Source organism: Spodoptera frugiperda, chromosome 25 (assembly GCF_023101765.2).
Source record: "Spodoptera frugiperda isolate SF20-4 chromosome 25, AGI-APGP_CSIRO_Sfru_2.0, whole genome shotgun sequence".
NCBI classification, from domain to species: domain Eukaryota; kingdom Metazoa; phylum Arthropoda; class Insecta; order Lepidoptera; family Noctuidae; genus Spodoptera; species Spodoptera frugiperda.
The window spans coordinates 15,160,244-15,182,518 of NC_064236.1; the positions used below are offsets into that span (position 1 = coordinate 15,160,244).

The 22,275-nt window shown below is 34.2% G+C and overlaps 1 protein-coding gene and 1 long non-coding RNA gene across 4 annotated transcripts in view; one reads left to right on the forward strand and one right to left on the reverse strand.

The window, feature by feature from the left end:
• LOC126912343 (uncharacterized) overlaps positions 1–20,263 on the reverse strand; it is a 62,051-nt gene extending 41,788 nt beyond the window's left edge. The window contains exon 1 of the long non-coding RNA XR_007706977.1: positions 19,950–20,263. This is a non-coding gene — a long non-coding RNA (uncharacterized LOC126912343). The remainder of the gene's footprint in view (positions 1–19,949) is intronic.
• Positions 1,425–22,275, forward strand: part of LOC118266597 (band 7 protein AGAP004871) — a 135,304-nt gene continuing 114,453 nt past the window's right edge. Inside the window, exons 1-7 of one of the 3 annotated variants that reach the window (XM_035580041.2) lie at positions 1,764–1,880; positions 1,973–2,082; positions 11,865–11,937; positions 12,051–12,133; positions 12,419–12,678; positions 13,649–13,829; positions 14,225–17,372. In XM_035580041.2, the coding sequence (XP_035435934.1) occupies positions 1,829–1,880; positions 1,973–2,082; positions 11,865–11,937; positions 12,051–12,133; positions 12,419–12,678; positions 13,649–13,829; positions 14,225–14,335 (870 nt within the window). In that variant the 5' untranslated portion in view covers positions 1,764–1,828 and the 3' untranslated portion in view covers positions 14,336–17,372. Of the gene's footprint in view, positions 1,648–1,763; positions 1,881–1,972; positions 2,083–11,864; positions 11,938–12,050; positions 12,134–12,418; positions 12,679–13,648; positions 13,830–14,224; positions 17,373–22,275 lie in introns of those variants that run through there. The other 2 variants (XM_050703985.1, XM_050703984.1) reach the window with 2 other exon arrangements.

Genomic DNA, 22,275 nt, shown 5'->3' on the forward strand with positions numbered 1-22,275 from the left:
AATAAGTGTGATACACATGTATATCTCACTGTCGCACTCAAAGATATTTAATGATTACTTAAACTATTCCTAAGTAACGATTTTGTATTGAAAACAATTGCTAAGGATTGGCTTAGGTAACCATTAAATGACTCTGAGTACGGCGGTCAATGTTACTTTTTATTTTACAGGAAATTCGCCTATTGATAATACTATAAAAATATTACCTATAAGTTTCATAACTTATTTGTATTTTTTATAAGTATGTACAACTGTTTGGTTGATATTTTAAATTGTATAAACATTATAACTTTTTAATTTCATTATAAACTTTACACTACCGATGAGTATTTAGTTTAACTAAATTTATATACTGTGTAAATCCGTTATATCTAAAGAAAACTGTTCTTAAGGAGCTTTAAATATGAAATAATTACTCGTATCACTATATAAAACATAGATACAAAAATAATATATTTTGTAAAGTTAAAACATATTCCATTAACACACCAACAAGTACAACATTGTCACAATTATTTCATAAAGATGCGATTTCTCTAGTTTTCTGTAGCTTTTAATATAATTCAACACTGCCTTAAGAATAAGTTCTATTAAAGTAAGTTAATAATGAAACTAAGACATTTTAGACTAAGTTATTGGATTCTAAAGCATGTTTGTACTTTTTTAATAAAAGTTTTTAAGTAATCTGACTAGTGTGTTTGTTTTTTCGGTCTATTGGCTATCGTCGTAAGTTTTCGCACTATATGAAAGAGTAAGCAAGAATGGAATACACTTGGGAATTATCCTTGCTTAATACTTTTAGCCTGAGTGTTCAAGTTCATAGAGATTATATTTTATTAATCTAATGCTTTAATATATACATACGAAATATCATCATAATAAAAAAGAAAATCGTTGGAAAAAGCTGAAGAATTGTCAAAAATGTTTTAAGTACTCAACGCAAACTCTCATGTTGCATAATATTTACATCTAATATGATAATATAATAAGTTTTCTACTTAAAAACACGTCACTCAAACAGAAAAAAAATAAATAATGATCCGATAATCATGGACTAGTAAAGGTCAAACTATCGAACGATTTTTGCATCGCAATATGTGGTCAAGGTTGCTTTCTATAATCCACAGCACAAAGGCAAAGCACATCATAACAATATATCACAAATACGTTTAAATAAATAATATATAATAGCAAAGTGACTGGACATTAGTTATACTGTTTGCTTAGTTATTATAAACTAGAGCCGTGAAGTATTTCCCCTACTACGAAGTGAAAACGTTGCCATTATTTACATCGTACGTAACGCTTCGAGTTTACAAGAAGGAGGAGCCAAAATCTCAAAACTCCACTCCTCTACATAATAATGCAATCCAGCGGACCAATGAGAGCAAAGGAAATCTGTGTCATATATATGATATCGCGTAAGACCTGCGCAAGTGCAGTGATGGCCTTTGGACCATATAAAAGCAACAGTGGCCCGGCCGCGGAGTTTATTTTGCTTCGTAGCTCTAGTTCTTCCTGCCACATCGCTTTCTCTCTGCTATCAGTCCTTTCGGTGCCCTCGTTCAGTTAACACGCCAACGCCATGTAAATCCGTCAAACTGGCGCGCTACTCAGAGTCCACCACCGTGGTGGTGGCTGAGCCAGGTGAGTGAAATTATTACTTCATTTATAATTATTTTAATTTTTTTCTAAAGACTTGTGGTAGTTTCCACCTTCGGGTTCCCACGTGAATGTTTAATAAGGCACAGTGGGCATGCAGGGCCAGTAAATACCAGACGCTTGCCGGCAGCGCATGGAGGTTACGTTTACTAAATGTTTCTAAATTATGATGGAAATGTCGAGTCGACAGCAATTGTATCCGACAATTACTAACAGCAGTGAGCAGTTTTCTAGGATTTTTGTTAAAGTGTTTTGGAATTTTAATTGTGTTTTTTGTGATTATTTTTTTTAAATGGTTGGTATTTTTCAGTAAACGAGGAGGCGGACTCTGAGAGTCGAACATGCGGCAAGATCCTGGTGTTCCTGTCGTGGGTGCTGGTCTGCTTGACTATGCCGTTTTCGCTCTTCATCTGCTTCAAGGTAAGTGTCGCAAATATTTTTTAATTTGCAAATTCCAAGTAATGTTTTTTTTAAATACTAGTTATTATTATTTTGTCTTTCGGTAATAAAATCCTTGGAATTTGTAAATTAAATAAAATGATTTACCTGTGTCTTTTTTTATCTAGCTCGCGCCCGAAAATTGTGGTGATGTCCCAGCGAACGTGCTATGGCGAGCACACATTTAATTTTGTACGCTGCTCGCGGCAAAGTCAATTTCTAAAACCAAATTGTTTCATATTTTCTGCCTAAGTCCCTAACAGGGTAGGCAGAACTTCACATTATTATTTTCAAAGTCCTGGAAAGTGCTTGCGAGAATTTCCGAATCGAACCCAGAATTATTCTCCTGTAAATTGGACGCGCTGTGCTCCCTATATGGGCCACTCGGTCGACAGGCCGTCACACGAGGGTCAATATTTGTGAACATATAACTAATTTAGAAATTACCATCATTACTTAGCACGTGGAAGTGCTATTTTCTTCGAATTAGTGAAATATAATCTGTCGTGTTATTTTTCAAGATATTTCATTGAACAGGTTTTTTGTGCGCGTTGCAAGTCCGTAAACCAATACATTTTTTTCCGAAATAAGTGTTAAAATAATCTATTTTAAAATTCACCACTATGACATAAAACACAATTACATAACTGGTGAAAAGTGGATCTTTGTATAATTACGTGCATCTCAGTCTGCTAGCCGCTTCAAGAATTAAGAGGAGTGATGTTACATTTTAAACTTCAGAAAAAAAATGTTATCTGATTTTATTTTTAATTTAAAATATTCTCGAAGTATTTTTACAGACGTGTATTTCCTTTAAAAAAACACATAATACGAGTATAAGAACAACAAAATTATTAAATATGAAAAAAACATTCGAATTTTTCTATATGTGATAGTACTCGTATTTTTAATAGTTACGCGTTGTCCGACAAATTATCGGCAGGCGGTCGGTGACAATAAACACGTATATTATATCGATCGGTGCATAAATATATAATAAGCACGCAGTACTATGTCCCATGGAAACTAGGAAGATTAAATAATTAAATACACTACATACATCATTATTTTATAATAGCCTATTATATTACTGCCTTTTGTGAGCAGAAAAATATTTATACTCATTTTAAGGACCTAAGCCGGACAATGGTATTATCTGTATAGTAGGTCAACTCTCTGATAGCGAAATCACTTGAGATGCAATCATCCCGATTGCCTATAAACTGCGAAGCTAACCGCGATTTTCAACCCTAAGTCTACGTCAATAAGTTTTCTTTGAATAACAAGCAATGCGCGATAATTTTATAACATTTCACTGTTTTAAAATTATGTTATTGTACAGATGTGTTCTCTTAAAATTAAATTTTAATAACTGAGATCTATATACCTGTCTCTTATATGGTCCTATGTATTCTAATTCAACTACTGTAAAAAATCGTGTAATTAAACGTAATAATTAATGACATACTATTTCGCACGAGAATATTTTTCACATAGAATTTTCATTTTACTTAGCTAAAGATAATAGTGGCATACAGTTTTCAACTTAAAGCTAGTTAGCTTAGCTAAGCTTTAGCTAACTAGCTAGCTAGCTAGCTAGCTAGCTAGTAAGCTAAAGCTAGCTAGTTAGCTAAAGAAAAAGACTATATCAATAAACAGACAACGTAAAATAAAATCACTTCAAAAGAATAGATTTACTAAAAAGTTTCAATCGTTTCTCGTACAACGTGTCTTTAACAACTACCAACTTTGATATATCCTTGTCTAACAAATAAAGTGGAACATAGAATTTTCCATAATATCTTCGAAGAAAATAAACGAAACTTCGGGCCGTGAACGCCTCCAAATGTCATACGTTTTATGAATAATTTAGTCGGACATCAGGTGTTCCAGTTCACACATAAGTTGATTGACCTCAATGCCAATATGAATACCATAAATAATCATCACGTATAAGAGAAGTTTTCAAACAAAATCGATAATCGTTTTATTATTGATACATATCGGTGTGATTTACTTAACTTTATATCGCTCATTTCAAAAACGTCTTTGAAACTTTTTATGACTTTAAAATATATTATATTTACACCACTTGACCTCCTTGTGTCTGGAAATAACTGCTTTACTCTTCTTTCCTTTAAAAGAAAAATATACCGAGCTAAATTTATTGTCTCTAGCGTAACACAAGAAACTTCAGCTAATTTTCATTCCTACCTTTGTACGCCACTTCACTCTCATTAGAGATTTAGAAATTGCAGATTTTTTTCCTGAACTCTCAAAAAGCACACCCTTTCACTAAAATTTTAAACCATTAGTATAATTTTTAAAAACAATATTTTTATTTCAAATTAACTGACCCGGCAAACTTCATACCACCTAAAATATTATGTTCTCACCTGTTAAACCTTCCCTGCACTTCCACAAATAATTTAAGGCCAAAACATTCCAAATTAGTCTAGCCGTTCTCAAATTAGAGACTAATGAACAGCAATTTATTTTTATACATAGAGATTAGTTGCACACGTCGGTTCACCTTATTCAATGAGTGTGGGTGAATACCACGTACAAAATAAGAAACAACCCTTGCTAAGACACTCCACTTATTAAGTAATCCCTTAGAGATGCTGACTAATTTATTTGATTGCTTGCTTGAGTCTCAAAGACGGTATACACACACAGTGCACCCTCTATGACCTTGGCTTGCCGCCCTAAAGACACATAAAGAGGTAGAAATGAATGCTACGAGGTAATCAAAAGCGCCCTTGCAACGCCACGTTGAATACAGGTAGTTCCAAAATAGTAGGTAGTGAAAAATGAAAATCAATGTAAACAGTGCTATTGAACAGATAATAAGTTGTTGTGTTTGTTTAGTTCCAATAACAATATTAGTACCGGAACCTCTTTAATAAATATTTGATAGTATAGCTATATACGATACTGATTTACTTCTATCTACTCGCTTCCGCCTCAGCTCCTGGGGGCCTACTCTAATTCAAAGAAAAACGAAGTTTCGTCCCAAACTTCGCAGATAGCATACTACAATTCTATTTAAGTATTGCGAACTTTTGTGAACAAAAATTAACGAATGAAATTAAGATAAATAATTGGGTTTTAAATTTTTGATATGAAATTAAAAATAAAACGTTATTTTAAGCATTTTAATTAGTAAATCAATAAAAACTACGGCCGAAAATGAAACCAAAATTTCGGATTCGAGAACCGGAGTAGGCTGTTATCTTCGCAACCGCTCATCTTTTGGCGTCGCCTCAATTATTGACGTTGATCCAAATAGCCGCCTTACACTTTAGTTATTTGCTATCATACCATCTACAAAAGCGCACTCGTTCTATCCGCTTTTAAAATCCTCTGAAATTTCCTCCTAAATGAGTACGGTTGAATTTGTCACGCAATCCGCTCTTGAGCTAGGTAGAACCACATAGGACACCTAAAAACACATAGGATAGTTTATTATATACAAGAGCGTTGTTTCGCGTCGGTTTTCTGTGAGGCCGTTGTATCACTCCGGTCGAGCCGACCCATTCGTGCCAAAGCATGGCTCTCCTACACTTACTATAGTCGTAGAATAGTATAACTTGGAAAATGCTAATGAAAAAACTCAAATTCAAGTAGGCAACTTCCCGCACGGAGCAACTATTTGTTTGATCCATAAATTGTTATTTCGGGTCTGGGTGTCATGTGCATGTGAAATTGTATTTTTGTAAACGCAACCACGAAACAAGAGTAAAAGCCTACAGTGAGACAAAGTTTAAAAAAAAAGTTTTCAAGGATTTAAGTCAAATCGTCACTTAGTGAGTTTTTCAATAAACTTTGAATACTTTATAAATATGAATAAGTTTACTACCTATATATATATATAGCGGTATTATGTATATACAGCGATATTTCTTAACTTTATTTATTTATTTATTTATTTCTTCATCACAAATACAGTGAATGGCGGACTTAATGCCTTAAGGCAATCTCTAACAGTCAACCATTGGGTAGTGCAGAGAAATGAAGCGGACCGATGCAAAGCCAAAACACAGGCACAAAAGAATAAATATAAAAATACAATGTACAATACATAATAATATAAGAATACAATACAATATATAATACATATATAATACATATTATAATACATACAATACATGTAATACACATTACATACATATACATACACATAATGGAGAAATAAGTATCCTCAATTTCCTCAATTGTCTTGAGTCTGCCAATCTTTCATTATATGCTCGCGGACTTTAAATTTAAAGGAACTGCGATTTTTTGCCACTCTGATCTCCTTGGGGAGCGCATTCCACAGAAGAACAGCTTGAATGAAAAAAGAAGAGTGAAGGAAGTCAGTGCGATGAGAGACACACTGAAGGTGTCGATTTTGAGACGAACGAAGAACTTTACATCTAAATATGTTTCAATTCCAAAGTTACCTCTCAACTCTTTATTCACTTCTCCAACAAATATAGGGTAAGAAACTTTACTAAAACAAAATAAGTACTTACACACCTTTTCGTATCAATTAGTACACAAATCTCTTCGCCATCTCACATATATTTCATACCCTTCTTGTATGACCCGCTCTGTGTTTCTAGTAGGTATATAATCTCCACCTTTGTCGAACCCAACCCTCACTAGACTGAGAGAAAATATTGACCTTCGGGTATACAAACATATTAATTAATTAAAGGGGTTCAAATCAAGGCTACTTACCTTCTCCTATTGGAAAAAGAGCACACCTGATGGGTTTGTACAGAAGAAACTGAATCAAAAGGTATCTATTATACAAATAATAGATACCTTTTGATTCAGTTTTCATTCATTATTTTATACATTCGAAACGTCATAGCTTCGTTACTACTTTTGGAAGAAGATCATACCTGATGGGTTTGTACGGAAGTTTTCTGTAATAGATACCTTTTGGTTTAGTTTTCATTCATTAATTTATACATTCAAATATAACTTCGAAATACTTTGGAGCTCGAGCAGTACTTCGAACCATCGAAGTCTGTAGTTTTTCTGGTATTGGATTTGAGACATCATTATGCTCACCATTCACTGTACCTATAAAATGACTTAGCAAGGGGTAGGGTGTTTTGGAATTAAAATGTGTTTCAAAGTTGGTTTAGTTTGCTAATTATTCATTAATTAGAATTATAATAATTTAAGCATACTATTTCTAATTTAAAAAATGTTTCGTTACGATTCTCAGAAAACACTTCACGATTTTTGAAATGTTAAGATTATATTTTAACTTTTGTAATAAATTTCAAACAAAAGTTTGTTAACTTAAACAATCCGCTACTATACAACATTTAAATAAAAAAAATATATATTCTAAAATCCAATACACAAATACAAACTACAAAGGCATTAACTAAACTATTTAATAACAACCTTTTGACACGTGATAAAAGTTCATATTCCGAGTAAAAATAAATCGATAGGTCGAAACGCGACTACTATATGACCAGTTTACGTAAGGGTATGTATGTCCTCTGTGTGTATGTGTAATATGTCATAGGCTCGCGTTTGACACGATACTATGCCGATTTTACCCAAAGGTAGTCTAAAAATATATAAGTTAGTTAATCTAGCTATTAAACGAAGATCATAAGTTTGTAGTTTTTAAGTTGACGTTATTAATTATGATAAAATCCTTAAATAAAATAAACACTAATAGCCAGGAACAAAATAGTATAACTCCTTTTTTTGTTGAAAGTCTCAAGCGAATATGTTTTGCTCATAATGGCACGGCATGCTTGCTAAATCGTTGACCAGATAATCGATTATTACAAGGCAATTAGTGACCAAACACTGACTTATTAAATATAAAAAATAAGTATCTATACATGTACAGTACCATACTATGTTACTGAACAAAAACAAAACACGATGTCTAAACGATCATTATGTTTTTAGGTTGCACCTATTTTGAACAATTATCATAATAAATAAATAATAAAACTAAAAGAAAATAAAATAAAAAAAGGTAATTTAAAAAACTAAAAAACCCGACTGCGTTTCTTTATAACATGAAAATGAAAAAACCCTAAAACAAGAATACAAGAAAAATTTAAGCAGTCGGGACCCATTCTAGAAAGCCATAATTCTAGAAAACATAATATTTAGAATGGGTCCCGACTGCTTAAATTTTTCTTGTATTCTTGTTTTAGGGTTTTTTCATTTTCATGTTATAAAGAAACGCAGTCGGGTTTTTTAGTTTTTTAAATTACCTTTTTTTATTTTATTTTCTTTTAGTTTTATTATTTATTATATTTTGATATATCTAGAGTCACTGTCACAGTAAATACGAATCAAACGACCCCTCGAGTCGATGCCGAAATCCATCGAGTCGTTCAGGCTAGAGAATGGGCAATATTCGAATTTGGCGCCAAAAATCCGCCATTTTGTTTTTTTACACATTTTGATATATCCAATGTCACTCTCACAGTAAATACGAATCTAACGACACCTCTTAAGTCAAAATCCATCTAGTCGTTTGGGCTAGAGAGTGAGCAATATTCGAATTTGGCGCCAAAAATCCGCCATTTTGTTTTTTTAAACATTTTGATATATCCAGTGTCACTCTCACAGTTAATACGAATCTAACGACACCTCTCAAGTCAAAATCCATCAAGCCGTTTAGGCTGCAGAGCGTGCCAAACAATTATACATACATACATACATACATACATACATACATACATACATACATACTCTCGAAAAACATAACCCTCCTTCTGGCGCAGTCGGGTAAAAAACAAATTACCATTGGACCATGCTCCCGCTACTAGTCGGCTTCTATTTTTATATTTTTAAATGTTATTTTATAAGTAATATTTAAAAATATAATTATAGAGAATCTTAAATAAATATAAGGAATAATGTAACAAATTTATCATAATTAGGTACAATTGTCATTTTTTGTCGGTAACAAAATAAGCTTATGACCGACCAGTATATTTAAATTGGACGATTGTACATAATTACACCCACTCGTATTAATATCGACCTGATTGTATTTGATATTTACGTAAACACACTTTTCTATGGCAACGACCTTCTTATCATTCATTTAATAGACACCGAATATTATATAATTCACGTTTACATCTTAATAAAGATCATTAGGCTGACAAAGAAAATACATAGAACTCCTAACCCTATTGGCAATACTAGCTCAACTTTTAAAACGTGCGAAGTCCTGTGGCAATTTTAAACGACTTATAGCACAAATAGGTCATGATTCAATTATACTATCTACTATCGGCATAGTACGTTTGAATGCGTCCTATTCCATTTGATATCCATTTACTATTGCTAGCAGCCACTTAGTCTGCTAGGATCAAAAAGCGTACGCTTTTATCCCACAAGAAAGGCAGTAATTACATTAGTGTCATCGGAAGAACCGAGATTTTCTACTGCAACGGCCGCAGTCTATACGTCCGTTTTAGAAATAAGGGCAATCTAACTATTTTCGATATATTATAGATCCTAAGGGTGCTTTTCCACCAAAGATGTGCTATGTAGCTATGCTACGAAGATGTAATAGCTAAGCTGTGAAACTATGTGACCGTTTCCACTGATACTAAGCTATGTAGCTGTGCGAGGAAGATGCGCAGCTCAAATATGCGATGCATCGATAGTAGGGATAGCCATAGCATGCATTCATTACAAACATCTTTCCATATGAGAAACGTGCACTTCTGGTGAAATAATGATGTTCAATTCACTTGCTGAAATAAAGTTGCACTTTCGATCGTAAGTGGAGCCCACAAGGCGTTGCTTTTGCATGGTACAATCAAACATTAAGGATTATAGAGTAAACAGTTAGGCTTGCAGAATAGGGTGCGCCATTTGTTATGAGAGTAAGTTAGTCGTAAGGTGATTAATTAAAAATCAAACACTAGATATAATTAAACTCACTCATAATAATATATGAAAATGAATACCAAATTATATTCGAGGAGAAACAATCCGATTTCAAATTATTCGATCCAATATCGGATAATAATAACCGATATCCGATTAATGTACATTTTGTGGTGTTTTCACATATCTTCGATAAAATCGTTTCGATGCGACTGTTCGCACGATAACTTTGTCGTCCGACAGTCCACGAGGATCCGATAGACCTGTCATGATATCGGTATCGACTCGTATACTCGTAATGACATGTGAACGTATGCCAGCGTTTAAATAGGCTATTTCTATATAGTCGTTACATTTTTTTTCAGTAACATGAAAATGTTTGAATAAATCGATTTGTAAGCACTAACGGTAAATAGATAGTCGCGTCTAAGAGCGGTGTTCCGTTCAAAGGATATGTATGAAATGAAATATTCAAAACTTAGAAAAGATTTTCTAGTTTCCAAACGGATATCAAACTGGCAGCCTATTGCATCGACGATGTGCCACTAACGTACTTCAGAACGAGGTTACAGTTGAATAGATTTTATTGAATCACAACGAACTGATGGAGTGCAAACAAGGTTTGCAACACTGGTTATTTTTCCATTCCGCGTTTAGTTTTTAAAACCCGTGAATGTAGGACACATTCACGGGTTTTAAAAACTAACATGCATTCGGTTTATCTGGAATCTTTTCACCGGGTTTCGGTATTGAATGGAACCACTGGAATATGTTTTCGATTGCATTTTTCAACCTGCATGGTTCCGTTTACATGACGCGTATTGTTCTCTGTGTGCACTATTAACAATAGGAGTATAGACTGGGTATGAATCCTTTCAGTTCATGGATTTTATATTAAAAATGTTCACAACACCAATCTACTGTTAAATAAATATTTCATATGTGTTTTAGGTACATGTTTATACTAAATGTGCATTGCGAATTAATGAACATAGATTGCGTAAACAAATGGCTATTTGAAATGACATATCATTTCCGAATTAATAAGTTAAAATTATTAATAGTTTATTTTTATAACCTGCTTTCATGTCCTTGCATTGCTCAACAATGAAAAGTTGCAATTAGGTTTTTCAATACTTTACACCTACCAATTAGATCCAAAGCCAAGAATGAAAATATAAGTCTCAGTCTAACTGAATTATTGCTTGCGCTATGTCGATATTATACAGACAGATAGTACTAACTGCTACCAGCGACTTCGCCTGCGTTATCAGGATAAAAAGTACATTTATTCTTAAAATACATACATACATATCGTCACGCCTTTAATCCCCATTAAGCATTATGGGGTAGGCAGAGGTGCACATTATGGCACGTAATGCCACTGTACAATGCACACCCACTTTTCACAATTTATGTTGTAAGTCCCATGTAATAGGTGGTGAGCCTATTACCATATACCGGGCACATTTTCCAGACTCCGTGCTACCACTGAGAAATTTTCGAAAAACCGAAAAAAGCCCAGTAATACTTCGCCCGACCCGGGAATCGAACCCGAGACCCCTTGCCCGGCAGTCGCACTTGCAACCACTCGGCCAACGAGGCAGTTATTCTTAAAAATCATTTTATAATCTATTAACTTAGTAATATTACGACCAAATTAACATTGTAATTTTTAATAACCTTGTACTGGCGAAAGCTGGTCGCTTCTGACTTATCTGGAAGTCATTGGGGCCTATGCTCAGTAGTGGACCTCTTACGACTGATATGATGATGACGATGTTTAATATGAAAAATGTTATATAGGGTCCAAATAAAGAAGATTTATGATATTAATTAGGTGATGATGTTTATAATTTACGTTTCTTTGTTCGAAGGTGGTACAAGAGTACGAACGGGCTGTCATCTTTCGGTTGGGCCGGCTTCTATCAGGAGGGGCGAAAGGGCCAGGTAAGTATTGCTAAACTTAGTACTTAAAAATTTTTAAAAGAAGAATATGGGAACAATTATCATTAGATTCTGGTAGAAAAGAAGTGTAGGTAATATTAATTGTTTATTTTTAGGGATCTTCTTCATTTTGCCCTGCATTGACACCTACGCCCGTGTGGATCTCAGAACCAGGACATATGATATCCCGCCCCAAGAGGTAATTGAACAACCAATTATAAAATTACGATTTTATATATATAAAAAAAAATCAACACAAAAAGAAAAGTGATCATAATCACAACCATCACTACTATTAGATAACCTTCCCAGAAGACTGGCAGCATTGTACGGTTCACACATACATATAAAACCGCTATAATTCAAAAGAAAATTGAAGCCAGAGATCAAAGTTGTAACACCAATAATTATTGTGCTATAACACAATGTATCTTTACCAAATACTCGAATACTACACCATATCTACCAGAGTCCCCATTTGCAGGTCCTAACCAAAGATTCAGTAACCGTATCGGTGGATGCTGTGGTTTACTATCGTGTCCACAATGCTACCATATCTATAGCAAATGTGGAAAACGCACACCACTCGACTCGGCTCCTCGCTCAGACAACCCTCCGCAACACTATGGGGACACGCCCGCTCCATGAGATCTTAAGCGAACGTGAGACCATCTCAGGCACCATGCAGCTCTCGCTTGATGAGGCCACTGAGGCCTGGGGCATCAAGGTGGAACGCGTCGAAATGTAAGTCCTTTTTAGTGTCTTTCTATCATCTATCTTCTTCTTTCTATAGCTGTGTAGGTTGTATAGCTCCGTCCTTCTTGCACTGCTCAATGATCGACCATTCTGACACAATTGTAATAGCAGACTAAGGCCCCTGGTCATAGTGTCTTTTCATTCATGAGGGGACTAAGGTTCACGAGTATAATGTTACATCAAATTAACAGCAGTTTTATTAAATATGTTAAATATTTTTGCCCGACCATGGTAAGAAAGTCAGTAAAAGTTAAAATGCATACAGCATACCTTTTACTTTTTGTCTTCAGAAATAAAAGCAATAGAAAGCTGTTTATCATTGAACAAAGTAAAGCCTCTATGTAAAAGAAAATGTCACAAATCTACTAACAAGTGTGTGATTTCACATATAATTTTCATGACATTACCTTGTTACACACCTTAGTCGAGGACATAATAATATTATTTGGGCGCACACGTCACTACTACTATGCGGGCTCAACGCGGATCATTTGGAACAAAGAATGCAATCAGCTTGCGGATACACGCACTGAACTCGCCGCGTGTGCAAATATCGCAAATATTTTAATTATGCGGGCAGAATGTGGTATTTTTGTTGAAGGAAAGTTATATCTACTCTATTTTTGGAAAGTGCTAAAAATTTACTATCCCAAATCGAGATAACGAAAACAAGGCATGGCATACGGACTCCGAAAACTATGTATACGGAAGTAGTATGGTGGAACGAAAACATTGTTCAAAACAACATATTATTAAAACCTGACAATTAATAATAAAAGAACATACATTTACTACAAAAATTAATATGAGTTACTTTCGATATTTCTTTTCGGAGTAGTCAACTTATCAAGTTAATTTAAAAAACATTGACGCGAGAAAGTACACTTCACAGCTCTCACATCTTTTTAATAAATAATTTTATAGAACAAATATAAATATTAGACAATTATTTCATTAGCAAAGACGTGCGTCTGCCGGTGCAGCTCCAACGCGCTATGGCCGCTGAAGCTGAGGCTGCGAGGGAAGCTAGGGCCAAAGTTATAGCCGCGGAGGGAGAGCAAAAGGCCTCAAGGGCCCTCCGGGAGGCCTCTGAGGTCATTGGAGACAGTCCTGCCGCACTACAACTGCGGTATCTACAGGTAAGGCAGTCTAGCTCTTCCTACAAAAGCTAATTTAGTGAACAACGGATAATACGACACAGTTGGACTTTAATAAAGTCTAGAGCAGCACATAATCAAATGGATAGGTTGATGGCAAGCAATCCACGACGTTAATGGACACCCGCAGTACTACAGGTCTAATAGGTGAGAGGGCGGGATTGGGTCTTCGGTGACTCTCACATGAAGAAAGCCAAACACAGGTTTTGATAAAAATCGGCGCCTGCGGTTTCATACACCTATCCACAGAAGATTGATTTTCTTTAACAAGAAGATTCGACGGATGATTTCAGTATTTGGCACCTATCCGCTAGATTGATATTGTTTTTCTAGGTGCGATTCTATGTTCAAAGGTATAACAAAAAATATTGTTTCAGACTCTGAACACCATTTCCGCTGAGAAAAATTCCACCATCGTTTTTCCCTTACCAATAGACATGATAACTTATTTTCTTAGGGCTAAAGAAGACGCTCAAAGTAATCTATGAATATTTGACCTTGATTTGCTAAACGGTATTCTAATTTAACTTAAAAAAATTAGTTAATACGATTTAATTTTTGTTTAAAAATCTCTAGCATATATTCCAGGTTCTTACTAGAAAATGTAGAATCGTAGAAAAATATTTAATCGCGTATAGTCTTAGACGATTTATTATAAAAAAAAAACTCACCTATTAATTTTATTATATTTACATATATAATGATTTTAGATTTAAATTTAGAAATAACTTGTTATTTAAGGGCTTAGTTGTAATTCAATTAATAATTAATAGTTATATTACTATTAAATAACTAGTGACAAAAAAAAATTTAAAAAATACAAAAAAAATATGGGGCCCGTTAGGTTTAAGATCCGGATGCACATTTACGTTTGAAGATGCGTTGGAACAAAATCATTGTTGACTGGTGATCTCGAGAGAACTGGCCTAATAGCCGAAGTCTACTGAGAGAATAAAAAACTCAATGTATGAGTTTTGTACATTTTGATGAAACCATCTCAATGTCATACTCACCCATTGAGTTCACTATTTTCTCGATCGATTAGCGCTAAGCAGCCATTTGGCTTACTGTACTATGCCTACACGATCTCTTAATTTCCATGATCCCAGATCCATTAAAATCTATTGATACGCATCGGATAACACAAATGTATATTTTCAGTACCAATCATATTTACAGTTACAATGCATTTACGGACGACGACAATGTCGTTTCTGAAGGTGTTTGTAACTGAACTGGTATATTCACAAGAAAAGCAATAGGTCAATCTGGACTCAATACACATTTTAAATATGATTTCTAAACTATACATTTTGACTATTTTTCGCCAGCCATTCGGTTTCTAAATCCATGATTTACAGCGTCTTAGCTTTTGAGCAATTTATTTAATAATCCATCATTCTGTTAGTCCGTACTTAAATAACTTAGAATTTTAGTAAATTTAATATAGATAACAAAAAAAAACGGATATCCGTTAGTTCATCACATGGCTGTGCAAAGATTATTTACAATAATTTCTGTAGTATGCTTCAAATGGTTGAAATACCACTATAATCAATTATTCAATAGGTACTTAGTTATAATCAGAACGCAGGTCACCTTTAGAGGTGTTGGGGAGAGCCCCCCCATTGGCCCGTAGCTACCGATTGCTCCTGGGAGAAACGCCGTTCTTCATCTCCAGCTTGCCTTAATTGGCCGTCTGGAGCGAAAAATGGAGAGACGATAGGGTCTCCCACCTCTGGCTTGCCTTCATTAGCTTCCAGAGTGGAGAAACAAGAGCCGTGCGGGTTGCACATCAGTGCTCTTGCTAGGACCGACTAAAGGCATAATTATAATAACTAATATAATCAGTAGACATTATTAGTTGATGTTGATTATTACTTATAATATTTATCCATAACAGTTAGTTCGACGGTAGACTTATATGTAGTAAGAATACATTGCGTTTGTAAGGGTGCTAAACTGTGAAAGAGCAATGGGAAGTACAATTTACGCAGAATGCGAACAGATAAGACTGATTGCAGTCTATCCTATTCGGTGAAAGGAAAAAAATATTAAAAATGTACAAAAAAAAGGTTTGATTTGTTGTTGGATAACGGTTAAGAAAGTTTAATGGATGGACTGCAATTGCTCTGCTGTCGTGTGTATTTTTATAGAAAGAAAGGTTATTACAGTGACTGGCGTACAGGTATGAGCCTTAATACCTACCGTGATGTCGTCACTGTAATAATCATACTAGTGTACCTACTAACATTGTCCATCCATGTTGTCGTTACAAATTGCTGTTAAAATTTTTACTGGTCGAATTATGTTCAAAAAGGAAAAAAAAATACGTAAAATTAATCGAAAAGCACAAAAATAAACTAAAAAAGAAATAATAAAAAATATAAAAAAAATTGAAAAATATATAAAAAGAATACAAAAAAATACGTAAAGTAACGAGTAGATAAAAAAAATATGCGAAAAACACAAAAAAAATAATAAAAAAGTATATAAAATATCCAAAAAAATACGCAACGTAGAAGTAGGTAACAAGATGAAATTAGAAACATTAAAGATACATAATTCGATCAGCAAAAGTTTGTTAATAGAGTTTATAAAAATTTAATGCAGTTATTTTCATAAAATACAGTTATTTACATATAATGCAGATATTTACAAAAATACAGATATTTACAAAAATACAATTATTTACAAAAATACAGATATTTACAAAAAATACAATTATTTACAAAAAAACAGTTATTTACTTAAAATGCAGATATTTACATGAAATGCTGTTATTGAAACCAAATATTTTTGTATCCATATTTGCGGATTGAAAATCGATTCACATGTTACGAGAAAACCAGCTATTTGATTGCGATCAGAAAAAGTTAGCTAGCAAAAAAATATATAAAAATGTACAAAAAAATTGTTACTTACTCGACGCAATCAAATAGCTTTGGTATAATTATGGTGACGTGCCGTATATTTACATCGATTATATAAGAAATGCTACATTATTAAGAAGACAAATTATTTTGCGAGAATACAATTTGGAACGCTTTTATAAATGAAATCTCTCCAATACACGTAAATTACGTATTGAACTTGTATTTATTTAACATCTTAATTGGAAAATATTTTATAAAAGCGTTCTATACTTGCATTGTTTATTAGTTATTACATAACGCTTAGTGAAATGGAATCTGTCCGTGCGTAAACAAGGGAGAAAACAAAGAGGGATTATGCAATCGAACTCTTCTAATCGAAGGTGGCTCACTTTCGCTTGTATTTTTCTAGAACTGATGTATTTCTACGAAGTATATTTTTACACTAAGATTAATTTAGATCATAAAAAATAGTTCGTATATTCCAGATTTTATTGTAGTCAAAATATTTAATCATTAATTGTAGCAAAATGTTTAATCAATAATTGTAGCAAAATGTTTAATCAATAGTTGTAATAACATATTTAATCGCATTATAATCAAATTGTAATCAAATATTTAATCTCTTTATCAATAAATAACGGGCCCTAAATTGTGTTTTCTTTCACCACACATTGAACCTTAACACAGAAATAACTCAGAATAATTTACAACACAGAGATTTCGAAAATTGACATTATGAATACACTGCTGAGATAAACTTTTCTAAAAATCAGAACAATAATTGAAATATAGAATAATAATAATAAAATGGCACACTGGGAACTAAATAGTTTAATCTTAAAGACGTAAAACAAATATAGCAATATAAACGTCATGAAAATATCATTACCACTTCTAACTTCTAAAGATTTTTTAAATAGTCTTTCTGTTCGAGTTTCTAAAGTTACGACGAAGTTGACTTACTAACTTCTCACTAAAAAAGAACATTCTACTTAAGTAAGGACGTTAGCCAAACCAGAATCAACAAACTGTTCTTTTTTGAGGAGTTCCTTCGTCAGTCTCCGAAAGACCTTCGGAGATGACCTTCTTCGCGAGTAATAAAATTTTAATTTGCGTTATTATCACTGGATGGTAAGCGATCAGCCCCAAACCAAACACAATAAATGGGTTGATAGCATTTTAAAAAGGTACCCTTTATCCTTGGTGGATCTAGGTTTAAAAATAACACAGGCAACTGAAAACATGGACCCACAGCCCGTGGAGAATTAATATAAACAGTACATATTAAAAAAAAAACACAGGCAAAGCAAAGCCTTCAGCAGTTTATTTCACAGGTATATTCTGCAGAACAAAAAGTTTTGTGAAAAGTCCATAGTTGTGGTCTGTCTTCTAAATTATGATGGAGGATGGACAACTATAGCGTGTGTCGATGGCAAAAAAAAACATGAATATGTAGATCTAATAATCGATAGACATGAAATTGTGGCGCATTATACCTACCTAGGTGCTATACGATAGGCTTTTACCCATTCAATACTGTAAAATCAGTTCTTCAATTGCCTTCATTGACATAATTAGTAAGACCTCGATTTCAAACTCCATGGGGCTATAACTAATAATTACCGTCAACGTGATGTGTTCCATGTCAATAATAAATACAGGTATTCTGTTTACTCGAGTTAATTAAAGAGTGGTAACAAACGTTGGGTGGTAAGCAATGAATTATAAATGATTTAAAGGGTTTCAATGGCGTTTGTCATAGATTTTGTTATTGAATTATTAGTTTTCTGAATCTTGAATTAATAATAATTTTACTGCCTCATTAAAATTTATCGAATAAAAAATAAGTTCCTGGATTTCGGAAAAGACAAAATAAATTCATTTTTTTTAAGTTACATTGAAGGTACACAACGCACTTAACGAGCACCGCTCCAACCCAGTAATAAACTTGTAATTTTTTTGAACTTAAAGTCGTATCTGGTACCTATGCTATATTTTATAACGTCAATACAAAAAAGCTGAAGGTGACGCGCCACACGCTCTTAGCATCCCGACACTGGAAGCAGCCGGGCCATGTAAGTACTTGCTCTTCGCCAACAGCGAGCCGCTCGCTAAGCCGCATCGCGCGCTTGCACCTAGTAGTCAGCTCGACGTAAGCATGCTGTGGTAGCTAGCGTTAGCCAAAATTCGAAACCACGCCGTGCTAGAGCTGAACCAGAGCCATGCTTGTTCTGTGTGTATTAACCTTCTGTGTGTATGATAGTATGACCTTTAACCATCCCGACTCGGAGTTAATATCCACTCCATTAAGTACGCTCTAGGCGTTGTCAGTTACAAGTTTATGAGCAATGACTTTAAATGAAAGCACTGAAATACAAGTTGACATAAAGTCTGGGAAACTAGTGGAAAGATGAACCTGCATTGAACAAGTGAGACTGTTTACTCGGTAACTATAAGATTATGAAGGTAATATAAAGAAATTGTAAAAAAGGAATTATTATTATTTTGTGAATGTTTCGTCAAGGTATAACAATTTTATTAATAACTCTATTTAGATTTGTGCTAATAGGATAAAGATAAAAAGACGAAGTGGTAGTAACATGCTTATTTATTTTGATTACCAACTGATAATTAATACGAGGCAAAAAAATAAGTGTGAATTTAAGTATTTATTTATAATTAGGATTGAATTGAAAAACTATATAAACACTTTTAAAACGATACTTAAGAGAAAACTTACTATGAAACGTATGACATTTATCACAAAGCTATAAACCCTTTGCACTTGCATCAACGCGCGCGCCCACGCTCTTCCCAGTCCGCACCTTCCTCACGCCACATGCAACCCTAACGAAGCTTCACACTTATCAGAGGGTTAATGCAAACAATAGATAACCATAGGACTGTTATCGATTTTAGCACTCCGGATTTTAGCAGTCTGCATTGTGATCTCAGAATTAGTCACTAGTAAATAAATGATAAATGATAAATGATATTTATTTCTGTAAATAGATTATAAAATAACACTTTTACACGTCAATATTTCAAATAGCTAGATGAGGCCGGCATTTCCTATCCGACTACTCTGAGAAGAAATGCCGAAACAAACTCAGAGGTCATAGTCTCTTTTAAAGTCCAGACAAAATCAATTAGAGATGTCGGAGAACCGTGCAAGTTTATTCTGTAGTGGTCTTTTGAGGAAAGTACCACAGCAGTTTGAGCGGACCTGTTCAGATGGCAGCACGCATGTGTCAGTTTACAATTAGCTCAGCTGACGGCTGTTGCTGAATGATCCGACGAACAATACCAACCAAAAGAACATTTGGGTAGGCCACACAAATGCTCACACTGTCAGAATATAATTAACTAAAAGTGAAATGACTAGGCAAACTCTCGCACGGTCCTCAAACTAACAATTTTAAAAATAATATGTAAAAAAAAAAATATCGAATGATATTAATGTATATCATGTCAAATTGTATAAAAATGTAACTTGTGTTACAAACATGTCAACATGACCTGTGTGGACATTATAGCGGGTCACTCGCTAGTGAATGCTTAATTAGTTTATTAACATGTACCACAATTGGCATGGGAAAAGTGTTTAAATTAATTATTGAAATATACGTGACTTTTAGAGAAAATTATAGTGGAGAAGCCGTGTTTTTTTTTACTTTTAAAGTCAAAAAATACGGCGCCGGCTTGACTCCGGCACGGTGTCGTTTGGAATTGTGGCGAGTAATAAGGAGGTGGCCCGTACACTTGAAGCGCGCGGGCGCCTCTATTGCAACACAAGACGACCGCGTGCTGGCCACTCGCCGTCGGCATTTTTTTTATTGACGTTATGAAATAGATCATACAACATACGATTTATATGACGAGTTAATTTTTGGGTTAGAGCAGTGCTAATTCGGTGTACTCATATATTATGACTTATAGACTGTTTATTTATTTATTTATTTATTTATTATTATAAGGCACGTCAACAGAATAAACACCAGCATTAAAGTAAGACAAGATGAAGACACAAGATCATGTGCTTATGCCAATTACAGACATGCACCACATTCATAAAATTAACACAGTTAGATGTCATAAAATTAAATAATAATATAAATACAATGCAATTAACAATATTTTGTACTTAAGTCTAATAGGAACTATAAAATTAAAAAATATTTTAAATTAACATAAAAACAGGAAAATTATAAAATTAATATAAAATTAAAGGCAAGTAACAAAACAAAACATAACATAATAATTAAATTGGAACATTATTCATATTTTTTTTTATTATTTTGGATCGGAAAAGTGTGGGTCGGTCGTGATAAATGTCCAGATCGTATAATCGCCAAAACTGGTTGTATGTGGATGTTAATCTAACCACAGGGGCACGCGATCCCAAGTTTGTTCTAGATCTGGGGACACTAAAGAAGGACTGACATATTCTCCTGGCATTTGGTCTTGGAACAGATATCCCTATGCGATCCAAGAAACCATAGCATAGAGCAGAGTTCTTAACGACTTTTTGAAGGAAAACTAAATCCAACATTTGTCGCCTCCGCTGGAGGGTTTTCATCCTGAAGTGTGACAATCTATCATTGTAGGGGCATCTGGCACTGATTCCAGGACTAATGTACGCTAGATGTCGGGTGAAAGACCGTTGGATTGACTCAATCCGTTGCGTGTGTACAGCATACTGAGGATTCCAAATAACGCTACCAAATTCAAGTATGCTACGAACTAATGAATTATAAAGTAATATTTTTGATGAAATACTTTTAAAATCCCTGGTATTCCGCAAGATGAAGCCCAACATTTTAGCAGATCTTTTGACTGTGCTATCGTAATGTGGTATGAAACTAAGTTCAGAGTCCAAGATTACCCCCAAGTCCCGTACTACTCGCGTGACATCTATTACAACATTATTAATATGGAATTGAGTTGGTGTGATTTTTTTCTTTCTAGTGAAGCGGATATGTTGGCATTTTCCCGCATTCAACTTCATATTATTTCTAATACACCACATATAAATGCGGTCGAGATCAGCTTGCATCAACTCCATATCAACTTTTGAGTTTATTTGTCGCGATATTTTCATATCATCGGCAAAAAGGGAACAATTAAAGTTGTGTACTTCCTTAACAATGTCGTTGATAAACAATAGGAACAGTACCGGACCCAAATGGGAGCCTTGTGGAACACCGGAGCTGGCGAGATAACTCCTGGATTCGTGACCATTAACTACCACAGCATACTCACGATCAACAAGATAAGACTCGAACCAACCTAGCATAGTTCCACAGACCCCATACTGAGTCCGCAGCTTCCCAATGAGGATCTGGTGATCAACTCGGTCAAATGCACTGGCAAAATCGGTATAGACAGAGTCAGTTTGCTGGCCGCTATCGACACTTTCAAATATTGGCGTAATGTAAGAGATTAAGTTTGTGTCCACCGATTTACCCACTTGAAAACCATGTTGTGCTATATTAATATGTGACTTAGTAATCTTAGTCAATATTGGACAGATTAAGGACTCAAAGACTTTA